General features: G+C 39.9%; 1 protein-coding gene across 5 annotated transcripts in view; it reads left to right on the plus strand.

Annotated features, from left to right (window-relative positions):
• Nucleotides 1-24,284, plus strand: part of GUCY2C (guanylate cyclase 2C) — a 95,776-nt gene that overhangs the window by 38,126 nt on the left and 33,366 nt on the right. For all 5 annotated transcript variants that reach the window (XM_065940920.1, XM_065940927.1, XM_065940936.1 and 2 more), the window contains 7 exons: nucleotides 2,851-3,063; nucleotides 4,593-4,714; nucleotides 7,603-7,699; nucleotides 10,858-10,975; nucleotides 12,816-12,951; nucleotides 17,048-17,133; nucleotides 18,456-18,567. In XM_065940920.1, coding sequence (XP_065796992.1) covers nucleotides 2,851-3,063; nucleotides 4,593-4,714; nucleotides 7,603-7,699; nucleotides 10,858-10,975; nucleotides 12,816-12,951; nucleotides 17,048-17,133; nucleotides 18,456-18,567 — 884 coding nt within the window. The remainder of the gene's footprint in view (nucleotides 1-2,850; nucleotides 3,064-4,592; nucleotides 4,715-7,602; nucleotides 7,700-10,857; nucleotides 10,976-12,815; nucleotides 12,952-17,047; nucleotides 17,134-18,455; nucleotides 18,568-24,284) is intronic.

Genomic DNA, 24,284 nt, shown 5'->3' on the forward strand with positions numbered 1-24,284 from the left:
GTGATTTATCAAACAGCCGTCTAGTCCAGGTAATACAGTCAGCGGTGCGGGGCCCTTGTATTCTGCAGCCCTCTCTAATGACTGTCGTGCCCTCATCCAGGTGACTCTGCCTTTGTGCAGTGTGGGGTGAGTGGCAGGAGCTGTTCCAGTTCAGTTACTCACATCTGAGCATGAGAAGCAAAACGGTAGAGATGCAGTTGCAGCTTCCCTGATGGCTCAGTCTGTCAAGAATCTCCCTGCAATGCAGGAGACCTGGGTTTGATCCCTGGGTTGGGAAGAGCCCCTGGAGACGGGCATGGCAACCCACTCCAGTATTCTTGCCTGGAGAAGCCCATGAGCAGAGGAGCCTAGAAGGCAGTAGTCCATGGGGTCGCAAAGAGGCATGACTGAACTGACTTAGCGCGAGAGATGAAGTTAGACTCCTGGCAAGATTCAGGGAAGATAGTGAACTTGGATAATTTGAAAATTGAATAAATGAAATATTCCCAGACACAAACACAAAGGAAAGCACCCTAGGGCCTTGGCAGGGCTCTGTTCCATCCTTAGTTGTATAAGAATAGGAACAGTGGTAGGATTCTTATTTCATAGTGCTATTTGAGGATTATATGAACACCATACTAAAGTACTTTACACAGTGCCCATATCAACTTAGAAGAAAAAATCTTCCAGTATGTTTTAGAGGGAAAATACTTCTCTGGCTTCTGGAAAATTGCCCCCATCCCTCTTGTTCATCTCATGCTGTGTAATTCTCACCACCACAAAATACTTCGTTCTACCAAATCACCTTTCCCCAATAAAAATCCCTCCCACATGCCTTTCTTTCTGTTCCATCTCCCCCGAATCAAGATCACTCTTCGTCTACACAGAGAAAACCTTTAATAGACCACCAAAGATGGAAGGGGATGTTGTTTTCCTTTCTCAAATACATATTAAACATCTTCATTCAAACTTGGCAGACCAGAGATACTGAGGTGAACAAGCCAGGTGTGATCCTCACCTTCATGGTGCTTGCAGTCTAGTGGAGGAGACAGAGATAAACAGATTCTCTCTCAAATGATTACCTGGTCTCAGGTATCAAAAAAATTCTCCTGAAGGATAAAGAGATTTAATCTAGGACCTGATGGATCAGTAAGAATCAACCAGGCAAAGAGGTAGGGGCACAGCACTTCTGGCATATGTAAAGACCCTGATAGAAAATAAAGCTTGATATGTTTAAGGCGTGACTGCAGCCATGATATTAAAAGATGCTTCCTCCTTGGAAGAAAAGCTATGACCAACCTAGACAGCATATTAAAAAGCAGAGACATTACTTTGCCAACAAAGGTCCATCTAGTCAAGGCTATGGTTTTTCCAGTAGTCATGTGTGGATATGAGAGTTGGACTATAAAGAAAATTGAGCACTAAGGAACTGATGCTTTTGAACTGTGGTGTTGGAGAAGACTCTTGAGAGCCCCTTGAACTGCAAGGAAATCCAACCAGTCCATCCTAAAGGAGATCAGTCCTGAATATTCACTGGAAGGACTAATGTTGAAGCTGAAACTCCAATACTTTGGCCACTGGATGCGAAGAGCTCATTTGAAAAGACCGTTATGCTGGGGACGATTGAACATGGGAGAAGGGGACGATAGAGGATGAGTTGGTTGGATGGCATCACCAACTCAATGGAGATGAGTTTGGGTAAACTTTGGGAGTTGGTGATGGACAGGAAGGCCTGGTGTGCTGCAGTTCATGGGGTCCCAAGGAGTCAGACATGACTGAGTGACTGAACTGACCTGACCTGATGTTTAAGGAACCACGAGTAGATCCAAGTGCCGAACAGGAGAAGGAAACTGTAAAGTCCTCAGGTGATGCCTGTCTCAGAGGTAGTCTGAAGCATCTGCGTGCTCAGTTGTGTCCGACTCTTTGGGACCCTGTAGGCTGTAGCCCACCAGGCTCCTTTGTCCATGGGATTTTTCCAGGCAGGAATACTGGAGTGGGTATAAGAGCTGAAAATAAAGCAGTGCATGGAGGGGAATTTCAGGGACATCTTTTGGGCTTCACAACATTTGTAGTAGCTGTGGTGGCCCATTTTCTGTTTTTCTTAGCTCTACGCCCCAAAGTCCATATGTCCTAGCCTAGGTGTTAGGACGACCTGATGAAACTCATCTTAGAATAAATCAAAGTAACCAAGCCATGTGTGTGTGTGTGTGCCTGTGCATGCTAAGTCAGTTCAGTCGTGTCTGACTCTGCATTTTGATGAACTGTAGCCCGCCAGCCTCCTCTGGCCATGGGATTCTCCAGACAAGAATTCTGAAGTGAGTTACCATGCCCTCCAGGAGATTTTCTGACCCAGGGATCGAACCTGAGTCTCCCTCATTGCAGATAGATTCTTTACCATCTGAGCCACCGGGGAAGCCCAGAGAAGGCAGTGTGTGTGTGCAGGCTAAGTCGCTTCAGTCGTGTCTGACTCTTTGCAAGCCTATGGAGTGTAGCCCACCAGGCTCCTCTGTCCATGGGATTCTCCGGGCAAGAATTGCCAGGGCAGGTTGCCATGCCCTCTTCCAGGGACCAGGGATGGAACCCACGTCTCTCATGTCTCCTGCATTGGGAGGTGACCACTAGCACCACCTAGAAACCAAGCCACATATACAAGAAAACATCCAGAGTATGCTTAGCATGTAGCATATGTTCAATAAATATCCTTTACGTTCACTTGTGTGAGAGGGACCCATGTAGGTCGAATACCTGCTTGAATGACCTTATTTCATTCTTGTCATTTCTACCCACATGCTGAAGCAGCTTAAAGAAGGATCTTACTTGTGCTACTTAAGTTAATCCTGATATTGGTTTATTTCTCACCTCTTGGCACAGCCTTGACACAGATTTAAACTATCCCATGATTTCAGCTGGGAGTTTTGGATTGTCCTGTGACTACAAAGAAACTTTAACCAGGATGATGTCTCCAGCTCGCAAGCTGATGTACTTTTTGGTTAACTTTTGGAAGGGCAATTTTCAATTCAAACCTTTTTCCTGGAACACTGCGTATGTTTTCAAGAATAGTACAGAGACTGAGGACTGTTTCTGGTAAGCAAGACCATTAATTTCCTTCTGACACTTAGCCATACACGATGGAGAGAAACCATAAACTCTCAGCAGACCCCTAGTTATTATCAGATGGTCGTTCCATGAAGTAACAGCTTTGGGAATGGAAACCAACCCACTTTCTTACATGCAACTGGTACATAGTTTATGTTTAACTGATTTTGTTCTTAAGCTATAAATATAATTAGATAAGGCTGTTTGTTACTTTTATTTGAACTAGATCTACTAAATACAATTCTTGAAGTATGTACCCCTTAACTTCAGATCAAATTGAAGTTGCACTTAGAAGCATATGACACTTCCTCTGATTTCATGATCTAAATCAATAGCAACAGCTAATGTTTCATATTAATAAAAAGGAATCATATGGAACATGTTATATGTCTTGAGAACTCTGAATAGATGTTTTTTGAACATATTTTCAAAAAATTGCCTTTTCTCATACAGTCTGTTAGTTAACAATGATCTGTTTTCCTTGCCTCAGTGTGATTGACAAAAAGTGTCTGGTAAATACATTAACTAAATATTTTTTTTTCTAATTTTTTCCAAATGGCATAAGTGAAGTAGCAATAAATATAGCTTTGATGAAAACTTTGGTTCCACTAAAAGTGATTAGAAGTGAATAAACAAGTAAAAGCAAAAGGGTCAAAAGAAACATGATGTCATTAATATAATCGACATTCATTGCATGTGTGACACTCTTTGCAGTTTTGAAAGTACTTTCACGTTAGTTTTATCAATTCCCCACAGTAAACCCTCTGTAGAAAAGAGGACAAGTACTATGATCTCTGTTTAAGGAGAATGGAAATCAGACATGATAGCAGAGAATATGCATTCTGCCTGTCCTGCACAACAGGTTAGAGATCATTTCTCTCACAGCTTTTCAAAGGAATAAGACTGTTGGAGCGAACAGAGTATTGGGCACTCTTGCTAAAATGAAACTATAGAGTTCACACAACTCCAGCAAAGGTGGCAGAAAGAATGACTTGAAGGAACCTGCAGTCTCTCTCCACCAAAGCATGCAGAGGATGAAAATAGGGTACCCCTGAGAACACACACCTAGGGAACTGTAAGAATCAACACTAAGGCATCATCTTAGAAACTTGGGGGTAAATAAAAGTCTGTTTCATACAGGAGGAAAGATTACTCCTATCAGCTCTGAATTTTTGTACTGTTGATTCAAAAGTTTCAATTTCTGTGTGATAATGGGATGAGAACAGGGTAGCCTTCCTTCAGCAAATAGCAAAAAGCCTTTAGAAGGGATCTGGGAAATACCTTCTGTTTGTATGAATACATGAAGATCCCCTGAAACTGTCCCTATGCTCTCCCTAAATTAGACATTGATCCTAACCCTTGGGATCGTGGTGGGGACTGTCCATTGTGTTAACAGTGGCAATGGATTTTAGATGAACAAGTCCCCTGGAGAGATCTATAAGCAGTGAGCAAACAACATGGAAAGCCATGAAGAAACTAAGCTGATTTCTTAAAGTTTCTCTTTGTTTCTGTTCTAGGTACCTCAATGCTCTGGAGGCTGGAGTTTCCTATTTTTCTCAGAAACTAGGCTTCAAGGAGATGTTGAGAGGAGATGCCGAGTTTCAGGATATCTTAATGGATCATAACAGGAAAAGCAATGGTAAGAGGACGTGAAGCAAACTTGTTTTTCTGCCGGTTACTTCCTCACAACCGTCACCTCCCTATGAGTGATTTGGACAAATCTACCCCCCAGAGCTGTCATCATTACTTTGTGTGTTTGGGAAGATCTGTAGCTGCTTGCAACTCCATTATACGGTTCCTTTTGCAGATTCAAACCTTATCCTAGGAGAAATTAGCAAAGTAGTATATTAACATGGGACTTCCTTTGTGGTCCAGTAGTTGGGGGTCTGCCTGCTTAAAACAGGAGACATGGGTTCGATCCCTGGTCCAGGAAGATTCCACATGCCGTGGGGCAGCTAAGCCCAAGCACCACAGCTACTGAAGCCCACGCTTCTAGAGCCTGGGCTCTGCAACAGAAGAGGCTGCCGGAATGAGAAGCCCTTGCACCGCAACCAGAGAAAGCCCATGTGGAAGACCCAGTGCAGCCATAAATAAATAAATAAAATAAAATATATCAGCATCATGAAAGTAATAATAAGGCTAAAAGCCAGCTTTTATAAACCAAAATGATATGACAATCCCCACCATCAGTGAACTGCTTTTTAAAAATACACTTATTTATTTGACTGGGCCCACTCCTAGTTGTGGCATTTGATACCTAGCTCCCTGACCAGGGATCAAACCCAGGGCCCTTGCATTGGGAGCATGGAGTCTTAGCCACTGGACCACCAGGGAAGTCCCAGTAAACTACTTTTTAAGCTCGCCACAATCTAATATACTGTTGAATCTGTGATGAATCCTCAAATATTCTGAATCCTGTTTCCCCAGTGACCAAGAGGATGTGTTTATTGATATCTAGCAATATTGATATCTTAGGCAAAATTACAAGATAAGCCAAGACTGTTTCACTTGGCTTTATTCTCTCTTTATTTCACCTGCTCAGTGATCTCTCATTTATAGACCAAGTATGAAAAGTGAATGGTATAAAATCATTCTCATTAAGTAATTCAGTGATTTATTTCACCCTCCCCAGAATTCTTTTTACAAATAAGAATATATCAGAATACTTATGTATTAAGGATTCTTTTTACAAATAAGGATATATCAGGAATCAACTGTCAAATTTTCTACCAGGAAAGGTTCTTGCTTGGCAGGATTTCCTGGTATCCCTCAAAACATCATTTGCTGTCATTATCAAGCATTTGCCATATTAAGAACCTACCATTTGCAAAACATTGAACAAATATGGGAAAAAAGAAATATAAAATGATTCATGTCCCTAAAATGTTTTCAATTCAACTGGACAACACTGTAGGAAAAGATCTAATGAAGTGTCTCCCAACTCACTCATCTTACTCATCAAGCCATGCATTTCGGAAATCTGGTTACAATGCGTTGGAGAGCTTAGAGAGTCAGATTGGAACTCTGTCACTGAGTTCTGAGTTAAGAAGCTGCAAGCAAAACCCAAGGAAAGGTGCTTAGGAAGATTTTATTAATGCTCACTTTAACATATATTTTTCAGCAACTTTACATGTGGGTAGTGCATTTCATTTATTAGTGAAACAGATCACCAGCCCAGGCTGGATGCATGAGACAAGTGCTCAGGCCTGGTGCACTGGGAAGACCCAGAGGAATAGGGTGGAGAGGGAGGTGGGAGGGGGGATTGGGATGGGGAATACTTGTAAATCCATGGCTGATTCATGTCAATGTATGACAAAAACCACTACAATATTGTAAAGTTATTAGCCTCCAACTAATAAAAATAAATTAAAAAAAAACAGTTTTTGTAACTATTCCAGCCTATGTAATGGAGTAAACACTAAACAGACTCAAATGCTTGACTATCAGAGCTGTTTCTGTCATCTACCAGTTTTTTTTTTTAATCTCATTGGCATCTTGGCTATAGTCTCCTTAAATCAGTAAAATTAAGGAAATGGACTAGATGATTCGTTTTAAAGATATATGTATTAATATTTGTTTATTTTATTTTTCGGCTGCCCTGGGTCTTTACTGCTATACATGGGCTTTCTCTAGTTGGGGCAAGCAGAAGCTAGTCTCTAGTTGCAGTGCACAGGCATCTCATTGCGGTGATTTCTTTTGTTGCAGAGCGTGGGCTGTAGGCACGCCGTCTTCAGTAGTTGTGGCTCGCAGCCTCTGGGGCATTGGCTCAGGAGTTGTAGCACTCTGGCTTAGTTGCCTTGAAGCATGTGGGGTCTTCCCAGACCAGGGATCAAACCTGTGTCCTCTTGAGTTGGCAGACAGATTCTTCACCACTGGACCACTGTTCTGCCCGTAGTCCGAGTCCCAGGTCGGGAAAGAAGACTCCTCGAAACAATGCAACTCGAAATAGGGGAATTTATTACTGACTCGAGCCAGGGCCTCCCGCCCTCACCAGGTGTGTGAGGACGAAAAGCCCCGAGCCCCAGTTCTCTAGGGTATTTATTAGGTCAAAACAAGCAGCAGGTAGTTGGCACAATCGGATTGGTTACACAGTTGCAAGGTAATTTTTGTTGGCCCTACATGGGGCTTTCAGCTTTCCCCTGATAGATTCCCTTTCTTCTGGCTAGGCATATGTTGATTGGCTAGCTCCAGGTAGCCTGATAATTATGTTGCCCCGGGAAACCAGGCCTACTCCTACTCTAGGCTGCCTGCCATGGCATTAGCCGTGACAGCCTCACACCACCAAGGAAGCCTGGACTAGATGATTCTTTTTAAGATCCCATGCAGCTCTACTCCAACTCTCTAAAAAAAAAAAAAAAAAAAAAAAAAGGATGGTGGGGGGTGGAATAAATTTGAGAAATTAGTGTTAATCTTATGGCACAAATGTAGCATAGACTTACTCCGTTCAAACTCAAGCACGTGGTTCCCTTCTTGCTTGGGAGAAGATTATTGTATATTTTTCTCCCTGTCTTGCTCTCTCTCCTGCAGTGATTGTTGTATGTGGTAGACCGGAAACCATCGGCAACCTCAGGGGTGACCTGGCAGTGGCTGAAGACATCGTCATTATTCTAGTGGATTTATTCAAGTAGGTATAATATTTGGAAGAACTCTCCTTTCAGAAAGAAAATAAGGATTTCCAAAAGATACTCTCTTTCCTCATGTTTTTCATAGCCTCAATTGGGATTCCGTATAAAGATAATATTTTAACCAATGTTTCATTTCTTCTTTATCGTTCTTATTCAATTCATTATCGCCGTAGCAGAGATGTATACCTTTGATGTCGCTATCATGTCTAAGGACCATATGAAAGTTTTCTACTGCGTGGCACAGGAAACTCTGCTCAATATTATGTAACAGCCTACCTGGGGAAAGAATTTGAAGAAGAATAGATACATGTATGGGCTTCCCAGGTGGTGCAGTGGTAAAGAATCCACCTGCCAAGGCAGGAGACACAAGACACTGTTTTGGGTTGGGAAGATGCCCTGGAGGAGGAAATGGCAACCCACTCCAGTATTCTTGTCTGAAAAAATTCCATGGACAGAGGAGCCTGGTGGGCTGCAGTGTTGGGATCACAGAAGAGTCGAACACGACTGAGCACAGATACATGTATATATGTAATTGCATCACTTTGCTGTGCACCCTAAACTAATGCAACATTGTTGATCAACTGTACTCCAGTGTAAAATTTTAAAAACTAAAAAATAAGTAGGTAAATATAAAAGTTTTATTTAAAAAGAAAAAAGCATTAAACCCATATGCCCATTCAACAAAGATCCTGGTCTCCAGCCTGATCGTAAAGTCTTTCTCCCAGGCAGTAATAAATCACCTAATATCCCAGTCATATTTCTGAGAACATGGGCTGTATGTTCCATACGTGTGCCTTTGATTGCTAGTGGCCTTTGGTCCTAGATTATTTTCTTTCAGCCACCTTTGGTAAGAGGAAAGTTCCCGTTAAGTGAAGTTGATCAACACGATTATTCTTTGCCCTCTGCAGTGTAGTCCCTGGGTGGTGATTTTCCTCTGCGCTTCACTGGCACTAAGGGGAGAAAATTCTGGAGAACAGAAGCCATCTTTTATCACATCCCCACTTCTTTACCACTCATCTTCTAATGTAGTTACAGTTTTATGGAGAACCCATTAAAAAAAAGTGCCAAGGTAATATCTGAGTCAGATTAAGCTTTAAAAAGATGTTGCTGGTACATCTTGTGTCTCTTGCTCCATCGGCTGAATCATATGACCTCACTTATCTGACTGGATCATTGATCATTTGCTGTCTGTGTTCAGAACAGAAGCTATTACCACAGTGTATCATATCTGATTAGTCATTTCAGACACCTTGAATGTACTTGTTCCAGTGTTGAGAAAAATGAAGCATGGGAACTGCAGGCTTATCTAGTTTCTGAAGATAATGTAGTCAGCTGAGCCTTTTAGCTGCAGAATACAAGACAGAGGGCAGAATTATCAACACTTTATTCCTGCAGCCACATTGATAGCCACTTTCAATAACTGCTTTGCCTCCTGGAAGGAGGCGTCAGTGGAACCAGTTTGGTGTAGCTTTATTTTTAGAAACTCCTCCATCTACTGTCAAAGTGTTGGCCTCCTTTTCTCACTATTCCCTAAGGACTCCTGACTCTATTTTCGGGAAGATCATGAGGTTCATTTGAAACTAGACATAACTTGGGATTTCAAATTATAATTCTGACACTTTCAGTTCATTTGCCTCTTGGGTATTACTTAGCATCTTGAGATTAAGTCTTCTCATTTATCAAGTAAGAATAAAAATATCTATAAGGGTCCTTTAGGATGAGGTGTGGTAATATAAACAAACTCTTTAATACAGTACTCAGCACATAGATATATTCATCTACTGTTTGATTATTAAATGATGGTCATCCAGGCTAACAGCAGTTCAAGCGTGTTAGATTATTTACAAATTAAAACATTAAAATGATAAGCAGGTACTTCTCTGGTGGTCCAGTGGTTAGAATCCACCTTGCAATACAGGGGAGACGAGTTCGATCTCTGGTCTGGGAACTAAGGTCCCACATGCCTCGGACCAACTAAGCCAGTGCTTCACAGCAAGAGATCCCATGTGATGCAATGAGGATCCCTCATGCTGCAACTAAGACCCAAAGCAGCCAAATAAATAAATATCTTAAAAATAAATAGATACAGTATCGAGGGTCCTCCATGTTCCAGATGTGTCTAGGAACTGAGGATGCGTCCTGCTGTGTTGCTCCGTCGTGTCCAACTCTTTATGACCCCACAGACTGTAGCCTACCAGGCTCCTCTGTTCATGAGACACTCCAGGCAGGAATACTGGAGTGGGTTGCCAGATCTCCAGGGGATCTTCCCAACCCAAACAGCAAAAGTGAAAGTCGTTCAGTTGTGTCCAACTCTTTGCAGCCTCATGAACTGTACAGTCCATGGAATTCTCCAGGCCAGAATACTGGAGTGGGTAGCCTTTCCCTTCTCCAGAGGATCTTCCCAACCCAGGGATCAAACCCAGGTCTCCCACATTGCAAGAGTGCGTCTCTTATGTCTCCTGCATTGGCAGGTGTCTTCTTTACCACTAGTGCCAACTGGGAAGCCCAGGAATTGAGAATACCAGGACCAGTTAGCTAATGTTAAGTATGCAGTGTTAGAGAAAATGCTTCATTTTTTTTCATGTTTTTGTTTCACCTTCTGGAAAGTAAATTGAGTTCATAAACTTTCTCTCTATCCTATCCCTAAATCTATAAAGTGTTATGAGCACTTAAGGAAAAGAAAGTTTCCAGGTTATCAGCCAAGAGTCATTAAACCTTGAAAACAAGCTTACATATCCAGCTTGTTTGGACCGATTTTGAGTCGGTCCAAAAATCTTCTTTCTTTTTAAAGAATTATCTGCAGTGAATTGCTAAAGTAACAAATAAACCTCTGTTTGTTAGTATATTCTAGATCCTTCATGTTTATTTTAATTTCAGAATAACATATCAAAATATTTATTTTAAAAATATTAAAATTCATATAAACTTTATAAAAAAAACAAGTATCTGTATTCTGATCTTCCCTTTCCATTTGTGTTTGTTAACCACAGCATCTAAGTTCTGCTATTCAAGGTAGCAGGTATAGAAAAAAATAAACTTATCTGGGGAAAAAAATGTTTTAAACTATCTCAAAGCTGATGTACGAATCGGTAGGAGTTCCATTCCCATTTTTTGGAGCAGTCTGATTTTCATGAGAAACTTGTGCTTTTTATTCCAGTGACCACTACTTCATGGACAATGTCACAGCCCCTGACTACATGAAAAATGTGCTTGTCCTGACCCTGCCTCCGGAAAACTCCATCTCAAATAGTTCTTCCTCCAAGAATTTATCACTGGTAAACTTCATAGACATATATACTCTTATTCTTCTGGCAAGGGTAAGATGCCATTCTTCCATTTAGGACCCAGATTCTAAAATGAGCAATTTTTTCCCCCTACTGGTTCCAGTTTACTCAGCAAATGTTAACTGAGCCAATTTTGTGTAATAGCAGGATTCTTGCCATTAAAACTCCGGGACTTCCCTGGTGGTCCAGTGGTTAAGAATCTGGCCACCAGTGCAGGAGACACGGGTTCAATCCCTGCTCCAGGATGATTCCACATGCCATAAGCAGGTGTTCCACAACTACTGAGCCAGTGATTCTGGAGCCCGTGCTCAGAAGCCACCGAAATGAAAAGCCCACACGTAGCCACTAGACAGTAGCTCCCGCTTGTCAGAACTAGAGAAGGCCCACACCCAGCAATGAAGACCCAGCACAGCCAAAAATAAATAAACAAATTTTCAAAAAATCAAACTGAGCGCCACACTGCACGCTGCTGTAGCATCCGAACGGAAGTGACATTGCGGCATGATCAGAAGAAGCCCTGCTAACTTAGGGGAGGTACATGTTAGACAATGTAGACTAGATGAAGTGCCCTACATCCTAAAGCAACTTTCTGCTGGCCCTGGTATCTGAGTTCTACCTCTAAAGATACATATTCTCAGGTTAAGACACAGTCTTTTATTATCATTAGGTTGATTATCATCTGAATTTGTACAGGAGAGTCCTGGTTTATTCCTCTTATTCCAGCATCCCATCTGGTTTAGCATTTGTTGGACATTAAATCATTAATGTCTTGATTAAATGCAAGACCCCAGACTCTAACACCACATTGGATTTTGATGGTCACTGCACCTTAACGCAGCTAAACACACACACGGTAGAGAGCAGGTTTGGAGAAGGGACGGGGGGAAGGAGCGATCAGTCCTGAAGATCCCAAACAACTTTAGGATGACGAGGCCCAAAGAGTGAAGAATCACCACTTTGCCTAGCCTGGCAGTTCTAAGCCCTCTGTTTTGCAACCCTGCCAAAATTTGGGGCTGTAACCCCTTCGGGGGCTGGGTCTTAACTGGTGCTTTTCATCTCAAGAAAAGATGATTTCAGCAAAAGACACTGAAGCCAATGAGAGATGTTTTCATTTTTCCTTTTTATATTTTCTAGCATATACTTCTGGGTGTCATATTCAGATTTCACTTGCACAGCTTCTAGGCCCTGGCAAAAGTCTGATTCTTTACAGGCGGGTGGGCCAAATTGTCTGACCTGACTGAGCTCATTCATTCAGTCTCAGGGGCATTGAGCTTTCAATCCAGCCCAATTCTGTGAAAACCACCACCCAACTGTCACAGAGGCAGAGGAGTCAAATGTCTGCCCTAATACCGAATCAGGACTCTCTCCAAAGCAAATACAGTGGGGTATCATCCAATCAAAACTCTTCCTATCCATCATGATACTCAAAGGCATTTTGTTGCTGTTCTTTTTTATTCTTAAATGAAAACATTGTTTCTATATAAAACCTTATGAGAATTAAAAATGCTTTATGTTGTTCTTTCTGGTTAAAAGGAAATATTTTATCATCATGGGAAAGAGGAAGCACAGCCACTTTATTTCCTTCCCTAAAGGCAGTGTTCACAGTTTATTGATCCCAAGAGAAGACAGAATTGTGATGTGGGGATGAGAAAGAGCCCTGGTCCAAGGAAAGTTTTTCCAAAATTTCTTTTAATCCCATCCCTGCAATTCCATTAATATTCTTTTACCTTTCCAGTTACCCTGCTTGACCCCAACAATGTTTTTTCCAGGTTCAAGACCAGAATCTTGGTTTTTTTTGGAACTAGTTTTAAGATTTTCCTTTCTAATTTAGGCAAAAAATGATTTTGCTGCTGCCTACCTGGATGGAGTCTTGCTTTTTGGACATATGCTGAAGATATTTCTTGAAAATGGAGAAGATGTTACCACCTCTAAATTTGCTCATGCTTTCAGGAACATCACTTTTGAAGGTACCAGTTGCCTAAGAGCAAACTACACTTTACTTCCAGTTTCCCCGGATATGCACCCTGTGGACAGTAAAGAGACGGTGTGGCAATAGATGGGTCAACAGTTAAATACCTTTAACTTAACTGTAGGCAACAAGTGTGCAAAAGTTCAGTTGTTGGGTAGAATGTTCTTTATTTGTCTGTTATGTGTAGTTGGTTTCTTGTTATCTTCAAGTCCTCTATTTTCTCACATATTTTTTATCTTGCTATTCCATTCATTGGAGAAAGTGGAGTGTTAAAATCTCCAACTATTATTGTATAAAACAGTGCATGTGTGGTCAGTTGTGTCCAACTCTTTGCTATCCCATGGACTGTAGCCCGCCAGGCTCCTCTGTCCATGGCAGTTTCTAGAGAAGAATACTGGAGTGGGTTGCCATTTCCTACTCTGAGGGCTCTTCCCGACCCAGGGATCAAACCTGCATCTCTTGCATTGACAGGCAGATTCTTGACTACTGGCACCACTATTGTAGAATTGTTTATTTTGTGCCAATTTTTGCTTCATATATTTTGTTGGTCTGTTATTAGGTACATAAATGTTTATACTTGTTTATATATTTTTGCCCTATTGAGTGTTTTATTAATATATATAATGAAAGTCCTTGTTTCTTATAAACTTTTTTGATTAAAAGTCTGATCACTTTTGTCTGATACCAGTATATCCACCTCTGCTGTCTTGGTTAATACTTGCACGGAATATCCTTTTCCATCCTTTTGCTTTCAAATTATCTGTGTCTTGGGATCAAAAGTGAATCTCTTTATAGACATCAAATAGTTGGATCACTTTTTAATTTAACTTTCCAATTTCTATCTTTGATTGGAGAATTTAATCCATTTACATTTGAAGTAATTACTGATCAGTTCAGTTCAGTCGCTCAGTCATGTCCGAGTCTTTGCAACTCCATACTGCAGTACACCAGGCCTCCCTGTCCATAACCAACTACCAGAATTTACTCAAGCTTCAAGTTCATTGAGTCGGTGATGCCATCCAGCCATCTCATCGTCTGTCGTCCTCTTCTCCTCCTGCCCTCAATCTTTCCCAGCATCAGGGTCTTTTCAGATGAGTCAGCTCTTCACATCAGGTGGCCAAAGTACTGGAGTTCCAGCTTCAACATCAGTCCTTCTAATGAATATTCAGGACTGATTTCCTTTAGGATGGACTGGTTGGATCTCCTTGCTGATAAAGAGAGATTTATTCTGTAATTTTGCTGTTTGTTTTTTATATGCTGCATAGCTTTTTCATCCCAGTTTATACATTACTGTCTTCTTTTGTATTTATTTCTTTACACTGAAATGTTTAAATTTTTTTGTGTGTATTCTTTAGCTGTTTTCTTTGTGGTTACCATGGGAATTAGATCCTAAAATTATAACCCTCTAATTTGAATTTATACTAGCTTAACCTCAATAAATACAAAAACTCTGCTTCTTTAATAGCTCCGTTTCCATCCCTCTCAGACACTGGTGTTGCAGAACTACATCCTTATACTTTGTGTCCAAATAGTAAACTAATTATTTTTTAAGCATTAGTCTCCTAAATTGTCAAAAAAAAAGGTGGGGTTACAAATCAAAGTTACAGTAGTACAAGTTTTTGACTAATTTTTTTTAAACATATTCATTTCTTAAGTAATGTAGAAAAGAAGAAGTAAAATAACAAATTGGTTTTATAATAATACTAGTTTTTATAATTGCTTGCTTATTTACCTCTACTGGAATGTTTATTTCTTCGTATGGCTTCAAGCTACTGTCTGGTGTTCTTTCATTTTAACCTCCTAGACTCCCTTGAGAATTTCTTGCAGGGAAGATTGGTTGGTAAAAATCTCTCAGCTTTTATTTATTTCAGAATATCTTACTCTCCTCTCACTTTTGAAGGACAGCTTTGTTGAATAACAGATTCTTAGTTGATATTTTTTTCTTTTAGCATTTTGAATATATCAGCCCACTGCCTTCTAACCTTCAGAGTATATAGTGAGAAATTTGCTTTATAATCTTACTGACTATCTCTTACATGTGATCAATTACTTCTCTCTTTGCTGCTTTCAAAAGCCTATGTCTTTGGCTGTGGACGATTTGATTATAATGTGTCTTGGCATGGATTTCTTTAAATTCATTCTACTTGGCATTTGTTGAGCTTCTTGGATGTTTATATTCATATCTTTCATCAGATTTGGGACATTTTCAGTCATTATTTCTTCAAATATTCTCTCTACCGTTTTCTTGCTCTTTCTCTTCTCCCTCTGGGGCTTCCACAATGCATGTGTTGGTCTACTTCGTGGTATTCCACAGGTCCTTTAAGGTCTGTTCAGTTTTCTGCAATCTTTTTTATTTCTTTTCCTCAGATTTGGTGATTTCCATTGTCCTTTCTTCAAGTTCCAGCTTCCCTGGGGCTCAGACAGTAAAGAAGCTGCCCACAATAAGGGAGACCCAGATTCAGTCACTGGGTTGGGAAGATCCCTGGAGAAAGGAATGGCTACCCATTCCAGTGTTTTAACCTAGAGAATTCCATGAACAGAGGAGTCTGTTGGGCTATAGTCCATGGGGTCATAAAGAGTCAGACACAATTGCGTGACTAACACTTTCACTTTGTTTTTCATCTTCAGATTCACTAATTATTCTTCTGCCTGCTCAAATATGCCTTTGAATTTTTCATTTTAGTCTCTATACTTTTCAGTTCCAGAATTTCTTTTTTTTTTATGATTTCTTTCTTTTTGCTAATATTTCCATTCTGTTCATACATCACTGCCTTGACTTTACCCATGTCTTCCTTTAGGTCTTTGGGCATCTTTAAGGGAGTTGTTTTAAAGCCTTTGTCTAGTAGACCCACCATCATTTTCTCAGGGATAGCTTCCACTGGTTTATTTTTTCTATTGAATAAATCATATTTTCCTGTTTCTTCATATGACTTGTAGTTTTGATTGAAAACTGGACATTCGAATATAATAATGTGGTAATTCTGAAAATCACCTGGGGGATGATGAATTTTCTCCTTCTTAGGGTTTGCTGTTACTTGGTTTTGTTTTTTGTTTTTATTGTTGTAGGCCATCTCTGCTGAGGATCAGCCTGAGATGGAAACTTAAGGTCTTCTCAAGTTTTCTGAGTCTCTGCCTTCCCCTCGGCATGTGTAGTCACTTTCTAATTTCCCCCATATGTGAAGTTGCTTGAATGTTGTAGTCTTCAAGACCTGGCTCTCAAGGGGGAAAAGAGAGAACAAAGGGAGCACCAACCCTTTACATTCCTTGAAAGTCACATCGGCAGTGGGGGAAAGTCACATCAACAATGGACCGGGGGCAGAGGAGATGCAAAGACAATGGCCCCCTCCTTTTTACTTGCACCTCTGTGATCATAAGTAGTAATTAGCCACCTGATAACTGTACCTATAACCTGGAGCAGTTAAATAATATCTCTGACCTCAGATTTCTCATCAGTAAAATGGAGATAATAACAGTTTGTGTGTCATGGTGTTCCAGGAAGATTAAAATGATAAGTGCACATAAGGTACTTAGCACAGAGCCTGATACAGTAAACATTACTAGCTCTTATTTTGAACCATGTGAAATTGTTGATACTATCATTTTTTTTTAACCTAACAAGCCATTTCATAGACTCATGCTATATGGCTAAAATTTCACAGATGAGAAAACTGAGGCTCCAAGAACTTAATTTTCTCAATGTGTTCAGCTATATTATAAGTGATAGTGAAGGGATTTTGACCTTTTGGCAATCTACTTTAGGTTGTGCAATAACTTAAACACTGTGCCACTAGTTAACACTCTCAGCAAAAACTTGTCTCAAATCATCAGGAGAAACCTCCTGACTATATTTAGTGTCATCATCCTAAATGCAGTGAAAGAGAGTTTTCCTTCTTACTAAATAGCTTCTCTCATAGAAATATCCTTCAGTGATCTCAGAGCCAAGAACCAATGCCCTCTAATTACATCATTAAGGTCAACAATTTTTCAGTAAAATAGAGCAATCTGAATCTGCTTTATGCCCCGTGTCAGGATGTAACTGGTCTTTCAGTCAGGAAGTCAATGATGGTCTCTAACTGTTTCTGATTTTGCCCTAGGGCATGTGGGTCCTGTGACTCTGGATGCCTGTGGGGATATTGACAATACCATGTACCTTCTGTACACCTCTGTGGACACCAGCAAAGTATGTTCTTATCAAGAACTTGGGGTCAGGTGACTGGGTGAGGAGGGTTATCCTGAAAGGCAAGTCATAGAGAAGGACTAGCAGAAGTTATGTTTAGAATCTACAAGTTAATTTCAGATGTATAGTTATGCCCCTCTTGGGGCCACATTCCTTAAACATTTTCTCCCATAGAACTTATTGTTCTGAATATCCACTCTATTTACTATGTAAAACATACCCACCCAGAAAACACTGATATGAAGACCAGACTATTGATGGGATACCAATGAGAAGATGACAGATTTTCTTTTTGGTTGTTGTTTTTTTTCCTAAGAATTGTTTATTCATTTCCAAAACTAAAAATTTCAATGAAACATTCCCTGTTTTCTCCCTCTGAAATCTCATGAAAATCATTAATTGTGTGATCCCTCGGGCACATAAAAATAGCCCTGTAATGTTATGCTATATATACACATGGTATATATACACACATAATGTTGTGTGTGAATATGATACATATTATTATATTAATATGTAATATTAGTTTATATTCTGCTGTCAAGAGTATAGTTTTGAGAATGTAAAACTTTGATCCAGCATGTTTTGAGGGATCAGTGGTGAATTTTAGAAGGATGATCATTTTGGAGATGTCTCTTACAAAGCTGACTCAATATATGCAGCAGTAATTTAAGGATATATTAATATTTCTATTGGCACATTGCTTCAAAAAGAAACTTTTTATAAGAAAACACATTAGAGCATAGAGATAGAAGAGATTCAAAAATCATGTAATTGATAGAACTTAAGGAATGTAGAATTCTCTAGCAGCCCCTTGACATGTATAAATATAGATAATGAATTTTGACTATGGTGTATTTTCTCAAGCCATAATTTTTAATAGCAGTTTAATATTGTGGAAAACACTGGTGCCTCTCTTGTCATGTGGCTTAGAGCTAGCCATTTAATTATTCTTGCCTCTCTTTTCACATTTGTAAAATGAAAGACTTGAATTCTCTAAAGACCCAGAGAATGTCTTTTGGGCAGGCATAATGTATGGTCATTAAAAACAGAAAGCTATTCAGCCTAATAGTGTTCATGATGAGAACCCAATAGATCCTAACTAGTTCCCAGCTATGTAACATTTGCCTTGTTTCACTGAGAAATATATATGGCAGATTCACTGTGCTGTACAACAGAAACTAACATGACATTCTGAAGCAACTGTGCTCCAATAAATTAATTTTTAAAAATTCAAATGTCATTGGGAAGGACAGTGAATCTCATCAGAAGTCATTCTAACGTGTCTTTTTCTCTTCACCCTTCTCTTTCATGCCCTAACACAGTACAAGGTTCTTTTGACATATGACACCCGTGTGAACCAGACTAGCCCTGTGGCTAAGAGCCCCACGTTCATCTGGAAGAACCACAAACTTCCTAATGATATTCCAGGCCGGGGTAAGAGATCCTTCATGAATTTCCTTTCCTTAAAGTTGTTTTTTGGAGAAGGAGAGTAAATTCTATGGTTTATGCAATTAGCTTGTGGTTTTGTTTAGTTTTGTTTTGTTTTGTTTTACTTATTATCTGAATAAGATGCGCCAGATTTGTAAATACGGACTTTACTTCTCTGCCCAATGAATGATATATTACAGTTCTGATAAAACACCAAAAATATTCCATTCTAATTTAGCTATACCTATCTTTAATATGTGTTCTACCCACCCTTTGACATAAATTTTCCTATAGAAAACTAGGTTTGGCAATTGGCAGAATGAACACAGAGAGTCTCATTGCATTTATATTTTACTAAGGAATCTCAAGGAATGTATTCAATGTGTTTCAGCAAGGAATACTTGATGTCATCAGGCTGAGGGGTGGTCAGTGAGCCTGACCTCTAAATTCTCCCCTTTTGCCTTAGAACATACATGTTTGGGTCATAACAATGGTTACCTACCTACCTGAGGTGAGGTCCCATCATGTCATGAAGGTCCTAACACGGCCAGACCTTCATCCATGCAACTTGAAGTACAGCTGTGTATGACACTGACTGTCACTAGACAGGCCAGCCAAGTGTCTCCTGAGCGACAAGGTCTCAGGACGCTCTGCCCTTGGCTGGCTTGGCCAAGGCTTTCTGCAATGAATACTAAGTAATTCCACATTACTAATAATTTTTAGGGAAAAAAGTTTAAATTTGAACAAATATTTATGTCCAAAGATGCAAAAAAAAGGTGCCAACACTACTAATAAAATGACTTTTTTTTTATTATATTTTTATCATAGAAAAATTCATGCACATGATTTAAAATCCTAGAGTAGAAATATTCATAACAGAAAGTGAGTGTACCTAGTCCCACCTCTGTGCATCTCTGGTCTTGTCCATTCTGCTTAGTTTTTTGCATATTTCTAAATCATATGCATGTATTTCTTAATTTATGAACTTTAGATGTTATCTATTTCTTGTGTTGATAAATTAAAATTTAGTTCATTTTCATCAGGCATACTTTTCTCTAAGTTCTTCTCAACATAGTTGTGTCTTTTTGTCAATACATTTAGTGTATTATAATTTTACATTTGTAATTTTAATTAATATGCATAAGCCTAGAGTTCTATCATACATGTATAAAGCTTCTTGCTTCCCAAAGTTGTAAGATGAAGATGTTCATGTCTCTATCCTTCCTTCTGCCTCCTTCTCACTTCCCAAATTCTCCTGTATTTTTCTTTTATTTGTCAGGGCCGATCATATTTATTTGCTAGCCATAGAAAACCTTCTGGCATTTACCTGTAAGTTGATTCTTTAAATTGAAAATCGATAAATATTTTCATTGTTATTATTTTTATGAGGCCCAATAGTGTATAGCCCCAATGTCTCTCTTTTGTGACACATGTGCACACAAATGGACTTTTTAAATGCCAAGTTCTCAAAATATTTTACAGTTTTATTTTTAGACTATACCTTCCTTGGACATTTATCCTTGGAGTTTGACTATCTCTCATATTTTTGCTCTAAGAAAAATACCTGTCTCCTTCACCATATTGCTATTATCTTCTAGCTTCCTATACACTATCTATTGCTTGGAGTCCATCCCATTTTTTCTTCTTGAACCCTCTACCTTCTGAAAAAAATAGGAAGTTAGAGGATTCAAGAGGCAGCCTGTGAGGCATGTGTGAACCATGACCTTCTTGTACAGTTTTATTATTGCTGTCTTTATCACTGTAGTCTTCTGCCCATGCAGAACTCTGCTTCAATGCTGCGCCGGGTTGAATCCACATTTTCCTGAATTCCACTTATTCTTCGTGAATCTCTCAAACTCCTCCATCTATACAGCTTCACCTACATACTAATAAATTCCTTACACTTCCCATTGACTTCCCTCAGTGACCTGGTTGAGCTTGGAAAGGACCAGCGGGCAACACTATCATTGACTGTGCATTCCACTCTGACCTGCTTTGCCTCTGATTTGTTCTCTGAATTGAAAACCAGTTGTCAGTTTCTTCCTCTATGAAACTTCCTCAGGTATATCAGTTTCAAAGACATCAGATAGTCTTCTCATCCGAATTCTGTGCTGGAAACTATTTTATCTTCTAACATTCAATGATTCCCACAAGAAAGTGTTCGTCGCTCGGTCGTGTCCAACTCTTTGCGACCCCAGGGACTATAGCCCACCAGGCTCCTCTGTTCATGGCATTCTCCAGGCAAGAATACTAGCGTGGGTTGCCATTCCATTCTCCAGTAGTTCATCCCGACTCAGGGATCGAACCCTGGTCTCCTGCGTTGCAGCCAGATTCTTTACCATCTGAGCCACCAGTGAAGCCCTCCCATAAGAAAACAGATGTATAAACTATAAGGGTAACTGAAATAATGCCACTTGGGAGGCACATTCCAAACAATTTTCTTCAGAGAACAAAGATGCAGCATCTCTATTACCAATGAAGAGATTAAAAAACAAACGATATCTTTTTAAAATTTAATTTTAAAAATTTATTTTCATTTTTCAGTCAGTTCAGTTCAGTTGCTCAGTCATGTCCGACTCTTTGTGAACCCACGGACTACAGCATGCCAGGCTTCCCTGTCCATCACCAATTCCCAGAGCTTACTCAAACTCATGTCTATCAAGTCGGTGATGCCATCCAACAATCTCATCCTCTGTTGTCCCCTTCTCCTCCCACCTTCAGTCTTTCCCAGCATCAGGGTCTTTTCAAATGAGTCAGCTCTTCGCATCAGGTGGCCAAAGTATTGGAGTTTCAGCTTTAGCATCAGTCCTTCCAAGGAATAGTCAGGACTGATTTCCTTTACGATGTACTGGTTGGATCTCCTTGCAGTCCAAGGGACTCTCAAGAGTCTTCTCCAACACCACAGTTCAAAAGCATCAATTCTTCAGTGCTCATCTTTCTTTATAGTCCAACTCTCACATCCATACATGACTACTGGAAAAACCATAGCTTTGACTAGACAGACCTTGTTGGCATAGTAATGTCTCTGCTTTTTAATATGCTGTTAGGTTGGTCATAGCTTTTCTTCCAAGGAGCCAGCGTCTTTTAATTTCATGGCTGCAGTCACCATTTGCAGTGATTTTGGAGCCCCCAAAAATAAAATCTGTCACTGTTTCCATTGTTTCCCCATCTATTTGCCAAGAAGTGATGGGACCAGATGCCATGATCTTAGTTTTCTGAATGTTGAGCTTTAAGCCAACTTTTTCACTCTCTTCTTTCACTTTCATCAAGAGGCTCTTTAATTCTTCACTTTCTGCCATGAGGGTGGTATCATCTGCATATCTGAGGTTATTGATATTTCTCCCAGCAATCTTGATTCCAGCTTGTGTTTCATTCAGCCTGGCATTTCACATGATGTACTCTGCATATAAGTTAAATAAGCAGGATGACAATATACAGCCTTGAATAATTCCTTTCCCAATTTGGAACAAGTCTGTTGTTCCAGGTCCAATTCTAACTGTTGCTTCTTGACCTGCATACCAGATTTCTTAGGAGGCGGGTCAGGTGGTCTGGTATTCCCATCTCTTTAAGAATTTTCCATAGTGTGTTGTGATCCACACGTTCAAAGGCTTTGGCATATTCAATAAAGCAGAAGTAGATGTTTTTCGGGAATTCTCTACTTTTTCGATGATCCAGCAGATGTTGACAATTTGATTTCCGGTTCCTCTGCCTTTTCTAAATCCAACTTGAACATCTGGAAGTTCATGGTTCATGTACTGTTGAAGCCTGGCTTGGAGAATTTTGAGCATCACTTTGCTAGCATGTGAGATGAGTGCAGTTGTGCAATAGCTTAATCATTCTTTGGCATTGCCTTTCTTTGGGATTGGAATGAAAACTGACCTTTATCAGTCCTGTGGCCACTGATGAGTTTTCCAAATTTGCTGGCATATTGAGTGCAGCACTTTCATAGCATTATCTTTTAGGATTTGAAATAGTCCAGCCGGAATTTCATCACCTCCACTAGCTTTGTTCGTAGTGATGCTTCCTAAGGCCCACTTGACTTCGCATTCCAGGATGTCTGGCTCTCGGTGAGTGATCACACCATTGTGATTATCTGGATCATGAAGATCTTTTTTGTATAGTTCTGTGTATTCTTGCCACCTCTTCTGAATATCTTCTGCTTCTATTAGGTCCATACCATTTCTGTCCTTAATTGTGCCCATCTTTACATGAAATGTCCCCTTGGTATCTCTAATTTTCTTGAAGAGATCTCTAGTCTTTCCCATTCTGTTGTTTTCCTCTCTTTCTTTGCATTGACCACTGAGGAAAGCTTTCTTATCTCTCCTTGCTATTCTTTGGAGCTCTGCACTCAAATGAGTATATCTTTCCTTTTCTCCTTTGCCTTTAGCTTCTCTTCTTTTCTTAGCTATTTATAAGGCCTCCTCAGACAACTGTTTTGCCTTTTTGCATTTCTTTTTCTTGGGGATGTTCTTGAGCTCTGCCTCCTGTTCAGTGTCACAAACCATGTCCATAGTTCTTCAGGCACTATGTCTATCAGATCTAATCCCTTGAATCTCTTTGTCACTTCCAGTGTATAATCGTAAGGGATTTGATTTAGATCATAACCGAATGGGGGCTTCCCTCGTAGCTCAGTTGGTAAAGAGTCTGACTGCAAAGCAGGAGACCTGGGTTCGATCCTTGGGTCGGGAAGATCCCTTGGAGAAGGAAATGGCAACCCACTACAGTATTCTTGCCTGGAGAATCCCACAGACAGAGGAGCCTGGCAGGCTACCTTCTATGAGGTCACAAGAGTCAGATACAACTGAGTGACTAACATACCTGAATGGTCTAGTGGTTTTCCCTACTTTCTTCAATTTAAGTCTGGATTTGGCAATAAGGAGTCCATGATCTGAGCCACAGTCAGCTCCCTGTCTTGTTTTTGCTGACTGTATAGAGCTTACTATAGAGCTGCAAAGAATATAATCAATCTGATTTCGGTATTGACCATCTGGTGATGTCTATGTGTAGAGTCTTCTCTTGTGTTGTTGGAAGAGGGTGCTTGCTATGACCAGAGCGTTCTCTTGGCAAAACTCTATAGGCTTTGACTTGTACACCAAGGCCAAATTTGCCTGTTACTCCAGGTATGTCTTGACTTCCTACTTTTGAAGTGCTTCCTACTTTTTAAAAATTTTTCATTTTTAATTGGAGGATAATTGCTTTACAATGTTGTATTGTTCTGCCACACAACAAAGTGAATCAGCCATAAGTATACATATGTCCCATTCCTCTTGAACCTCCTTCTCACCCCCATCCCAACCCACCCCTAAAGCTAATTTTTAATTTATTTTGGAATTTGTTGATTTACAATGTTGTGTTAGTTTCAGATGTACAGTAAAATGATTCAGTTGCACGTATACATATATCCATTCTTCTTCAGATTCTTCACCCATATAGGTCATTACAGAATTTTGAGTAGAGTTCCCTGTGTTATGCAGTAGGTCCTTGTTGATTATCTGTTTTATATGTAGTAGTGTGTATATGTTCATCCTCATTTATCCTTCCTTCCCACCTTTCCCCTTTGGTGACTGTAAGTGTGCTTTCTAGGTCTGTGAGTCTGTTTCTATTTTGTAAATAAGTTCATTTATATCACTTAAAAATTTTTTTTCTCAAGACCTTTCTGACGCGGACCATTTTTAAAGTCTTTATTGAGTCTGTTACAGTATCGCTTCAGTTTCATGTTCTGG

Source organism: Muntiacus reevesi, chromosome 1 (genome assembly GCF_963930625.1).
Source record: "Muntiacus reevesi chromosome 1, mMunRee1.1, whole genome shotgun sequence".
Classification (NCBI taxonomy): Eukaryota; Metazoa; Chordata; class Mammalia; order Artiodactyla; family Cervidae; genus Muntiacus; species Muntiacus reevesi.